The sequence below is a fragment of the Pteropus vampyrus genome, unplaced genomic scaffold (assembly GCF_000151845.1).
Source record: "Pteropus vampyrus isolate Shadow unplaced genomic scaffold, Pvam_2.0 Scaffold194, whole genome shotgun sequence".
Classification (NCBI taxonomy): domain Eukaryota; kingdom Metazoa; phylum Chordata; class Mammalia; order Chiroptera; family Pteropodidae; genus Pteropus; species Pteropus vampyrus.
This window is the reverse complement of record NW_011888975.1, coordinates 2520389-2525673: the sequence shown is the minus strand read 5'-3', so window position 1 is coordinate 2525673 and position 5285 is coordinate 2520389. Positions and strand designations below refer to the sequence as shown.

General features: G+C 40.7%; 1 protein-coding gene across 2 annotated transcripts in view; it reads right to left on the bottom strand.

Annotated features, from left to right (window-relative positions):
• The window catches only part of NME7 (NME/NM23 family member 7), a 34748-nt gene that overhangs the window by 12434 nt on the left and 17029 nt on the right, over nucleotides 1-5285 (bottom strand). For both annotated transcript variants that reach the window (XM_023537564.1, XM_023537565.1), the window contains exon 4: nucleotides 2587-2697. In XM_023537564.1, coding sequence (XP_023393332.1) covers nucleotides 2587-2697 — 111 coding nt within the window. The remainder of the gene's footprint in view (nucleotides 1-2586; nucleotides 2698-5285) is intronic.

Here is a 5285-nt window from a genome sequence, read left to right as displayed (position 1 = left end):
TATGAAAATCTGTTGCTTCTTTCCTGTAAAATAATCAAAATGACAACAGTTAAGAATTATGTGAGAAAATTATTTTAGCTTACATTAATGAAATAAAGATGAAATCCTCTATTTGATCTGCATGTGACCTGATTAATGATTTTTCAACAAATATTCTGCCCAAATCCCTCCTCGTTTAAAATTTTTGCTTTTGCTTTTGCTTTTTATATCACCAACTGCAGAAAAAAAACTTCTAGAGGATAAGTATTCACAAAAATGAAGGATATATTGTATTGCAGCGTAAAATGAGGTAAAACTGAATGCCTAAAAAACTCACATGGGGAGTATTTTAGAAGAGTTAGCAGCAAGACTCTAAAAGGACAAATTCTAGTTTTCAACACAATGGAACTACTAAATGAGAAAAAAAATCGTAATCCTTAGTATCAATGAAAACAAAAATCTTAATAAACCATTATAACTATTCCATAGTTTTCTCCTAACATGTCACCGGGCCCATAGTTACCTCCATCAAACTCTAAAATTGAAACCAAATGAGCGTTCATGAATTTTCCCTTCATTCTTATCTAATTCATTACCTTATCATAATTCTTCCTTAAAACATTTACAGATTCACAAGTGCATTCCCACCTAGAGAAGTTTTGTTGTTGTTATGTCTTGTTCTTATAAAGAAACGCACCGTTTTCTCACAATGTTCTATCCATTTATTCTTTCATAAAATATTTACTTATTGCCTACGCTGACTGAAAGCATTGATCTAAGAACTAGAGATACAAAGTCAGATGAAACTCAGCTGCTGCCTTCAAGAAACTAACGATGGAGGAACCGCCATTTGAGCACATTTTAGAAAAGATCTTAGTATTGGGACATTCTCCTCCATGGGTGTCTGGCGCCCCGAACACGTCTGACGGGGTGCACCAGGAATGCAAGGCCCCGGCAAGCTCTTCTTCCCCGCCGTTTCCCAGAGCTGCGCGTCCAGCGAGTGGCTTTGAGGGATGAGGTGATGTCTCTTCAGTGCAAAGAGCAGGCTCGTTTACTGAAATGGCAGGTCACCCAAGTTCACTGCTCCTCAGCTGTGTCGCCGCCGACTGTCTACCACACCCGCCGGGCCCATATCACATTATTCCCACGGGATGCGGAGACTCGGGAACCAACACAGACGTGACGCTCCCGCGGCACCATGGCACAGTCCCCTGTCTGTGACCCAGAGGCCCCACGTCTTCCTCTAGCATCCTTGAAAGTCTCATATGAACTCACTAGCTTTTAAGGCCGGTAAAACCCCAGACTCGACTGGAATATTAATAGAAATGTACGAGGTGGTGTAACAGTTAAAGACGAAGATTTCCTGGGCATCTTTGTCACGGGAAGTTTGACGCCAAATGATCAGGCACTGGAAGTACAGAGGCATAAAAAATATTTCATCTCACTGAAACCATTCTGAGTCAGCTCTCCGGAATTCAGTGCAATTGCCTGCTGTAAGAGCAAGCATTCTCAGTACAGACAGAAATAAGACAAATACTACTACTTATAAAGGGTTTCCACTAAATAGTAATGGTATCACTAGTACTACTGGTAACTAATAATAACGGCTAACCTTTAATACTTACTATGTGCCAGGGTTTTTCAAAGCACCTACGTATACCAAGCCCACGTAGCCCTCATAACAACTTTCTGATTCAGGTGCTATTATTACCTCCACTTTGCAGACGAAGAAACTGAAGCCCAGAGGTAAACTGTTTAGTCACACACCTAGTAAGAGACACAGTCATGAGCTCTAGACTGTGCTCTGAACTGTAAACCTCCTGCCTCTCTAGAAAATATGTAAACTGGGAGACCTTACAGAGGAAAAACTCAAATTAAACGTACGCTATTGTTGGGGTTAAGTTGAGGGTGTTTTCTTAAGGTTTCTAGGGGGTCAGACTTATCAAGCTCCATTGAATAGCCATGGCTAGCCACTGTCCCTGTACTCAGACAGAAAAAGCAACCGTCCCATGGGACAGGTATGCAGGGACAGCAGTGAGAAGACCAAACGCAAACCCAAAAAGTGGCGGAGTATCACAGGACACGGCTGAAGCCGGCTCCCCCAACGGCCGCCTAAGGCAAAGTCGTATTTCACTCATTAGCAGAGAATGCTGGTCAGAGTAGTAAACGGCTATATTTACCAATTATATATATTGGTATGAGCTAAATACACACATTTCCAAAGGCGTCGCTTTTGGAAATCTCAACAACAGGACTCCCTTGTCAAATAGAAATAAACGTTCCTGTCCGTCTGTCATTTTTATATGGTGTTATACTCGCAGATTAAGAAGAGATTACAATTATCACACATCGGTGTTAATAAAATGCAGGTGAGGTTAATGGAGACAATAAACAGGTAATGAGTTATGTGTGATCTGACCACTCCTATTTGCTTAGAGTTTAATCATTATGCATCTGATTACCTGCTGTCTTATATTTTCTCATTCTAATAAGGTTACTATTCTATTCTTTGTCATTTAGTAGATTTTTAAGTATTAAACATGAATGAGAAAAGATGATTTTTAAAAAGGATATCAGACATTGCATAACTGAAAATTATCAACTTACCTGGAAAGCATCATCATTTTCAATTTGGTTATAGTAAATCCAGCTTTGTTTATTATTTCAATTATTTCTCCAACTTTTGATACTGCATCTGGTTTAATCAGGGCTAATGTTCTAGAAAGAAAGAAAGAATAAGTTTGAAAAAAATAGCTCAGCAGTTTTTACTTTTAATTTTCAAGCAGTGTAGTTTCCTTAACTTTCATCCTAGATCATCAAACATCAAAATGATATATAAAGAGAAGTATATTAAAGGTCACATTAAAATTTCTACAAACTAAATTAACTATTTTTTCCCAAGAAATCCAAAATTAGATACCCAATCTAAAAATAATAAAAGCTTAGGGGGAAAAACATTAAAATTGTCATTTTAATACACTAAAATTAGAAAACGCAGGTGTTTAAAATTTCTATTTCTTAGAACCTATTTTTTAAAAGAGAACAAAATCTCTAAAAAGTTGCATTAAATATGTCATGAGCTCGATTTTTGGTCTCTTAGACTTTAACATCCATATGCTATGCGGTCAGTTCAGCATTGATTTGGAAATAATTACAAATTCTATTAATACTTTCACGTAATTGATTTTCATAGTCATTGCGTGAGTGACGCGCGAAGAACCAAATGTCTTCTTACCTGACGTGAACGGAGGGCAAAGGCCACACCAGCTCAAAATCACACCCTCCCCGCTCGGGGTCCACGAGAGCTCTCCCCACTGTGAAGCCACAGAATTCACAGGCTGTGAAGATGGCCGTCACTTGGGTGGCCGCCACCTGGTGCCCTCATCTTACTAATGAGAAAACTAGGCCCAGGGAAGTGACACACCTGACGTCTCGCGGCATCTTGCCGGCAGCATCTTCAGGTCTGTACTCCCTTCATACCACGAGTAATGGCACTATCAATGTTACTAAGAGGAGCATGATCACGGAATCCTCAAGGGAAATATTTGCAGATGCAAGATAAAAATCAGATTACCTGAACTAATTCAGTTTACGTGACACACAAAACTATGACAAAGAATTGACGCCACCTTCTCTTTAGTTTCAATCGTTCCAACACATTGCCATTAATTCAAAAACTCCATCAAAAGCGAATGCTTGGCCTCCTCATAGTTGGCTTCTTTCACCAATGAGATGAACTTAGCTGAGCATCTCATAATTCAAATATCCTTATTTACAGTGGGTCTAACTTACGGCTGGCTTTTAACGCTTTTAAAAAACAAAACAAAACTTGTTCATATTAGCCTATTTATTACAGACTATACCAGTCTATCTTTTTTCTTTATTTTGAAGCAAATAAGTCATTTATAGTATTTTATATCATAGGGCTTCACTGAAGACACAATGAAAACTGGTCGCTTTTTAGCTCACATTATTTATATAGAAGCCAAACTAACCCGTTGTTTATGCCAGATTCTACAAGAACTTTCAAGAACCATAGCTCTTAAAGAAAATATCTCCTGCATCAGCAGTCACCAATTTCTGTGAACGAGAACGTGGAAAATACAGAACCGACAGTTTAAAACGCAGTCTCATTTTCTCTTTAAATGCCTACAGAAGACAGAGGGTTGATTACTAGGAATGATTCCTCTAAATAAATTCCTGTCGTGTCCTCACTGCTTAATTGTTCGGTACATAATAATTCAAATGTATTTTGTAAGGAAAACAAGAGAAGCATCAGGAAGCACGTTATTTAAAAACGAAAGGGGCATGCGCAGAGAGACCCAGGCGCACAAAGCCATCTCAGTAGTGCTGCTGCCATCTGTTGCTGCGGAGCAAACCACCCAAAACGTAGTGGCTTAAAACAGTTTCTCGAGATTCTGTAAGCTGGCTTGGCACCGGGCACCTGGGATTCACCCGGGATCATTCGCTCAGCTGCATTTGGCTGGGGCAGGGAGAGTCTGCTGGAGACATGGCTTCTCTCCCCTCGCCGTGTTTCATCCTGAAGGAGGCTAGTCCAGGCTGCTTTGCATACAGCCACATGGTGTCCAGTGTTCAAGCACTTATCAAGCATCCCCTTGAGATATGTTTGCTGCTATCCCTTTGGCCAATGCAAATCACATGGTGAAGTCCAGAGTCAGTGTGAGAGGGGACCAGACAAGGACACAGATACCTGGGGGCCATCACCGTGACAATCTACCTTTACCTACACTGAGGCGTGCTCTGTAGGATGCAGCATGAGATGCTCTCAAAAGAAAATCAAAAAAATATGAAAATCGTTCTTTTACGATTAAAACTTCTTAGTGGAGAGTGAAAAGAGTTTGGCCAGGCTTCACAAAACTAAGACAGGATAGAAATTTCTGGAAAATAACAGTTTTCACAGAGCCGAGCAAAAAATACGTTCTTCATATACCTTCAGGCTCTGAACAAAAACTGCAGCGAACACAGATGTGCTCAGTAAACCGCACAAGCAGCATCCCACGCAGCATCCCACGCAGCATCCCACACAGCACGATGCTGCGCGCTCTGGATGCCGCCCGCCTACCGGAAGCCATGCGTAAACTCCGATCCACTCTAATTTATGTAAATGTTTGTGAAGGTATTCATGTTTTCCCTAAGCATATAAAAACCCATCCTAAAACATCAACCTTAGGACTGATTTATGGTTCTTGCGTCTTTGCCAGTGCAACGTGGATGCGTGCCCCCTGGGGGAAGAGGAGCAGTCTCCTGCGAGGCACCTGCTGAGCCCGAGCTCTCCAGTGACAACA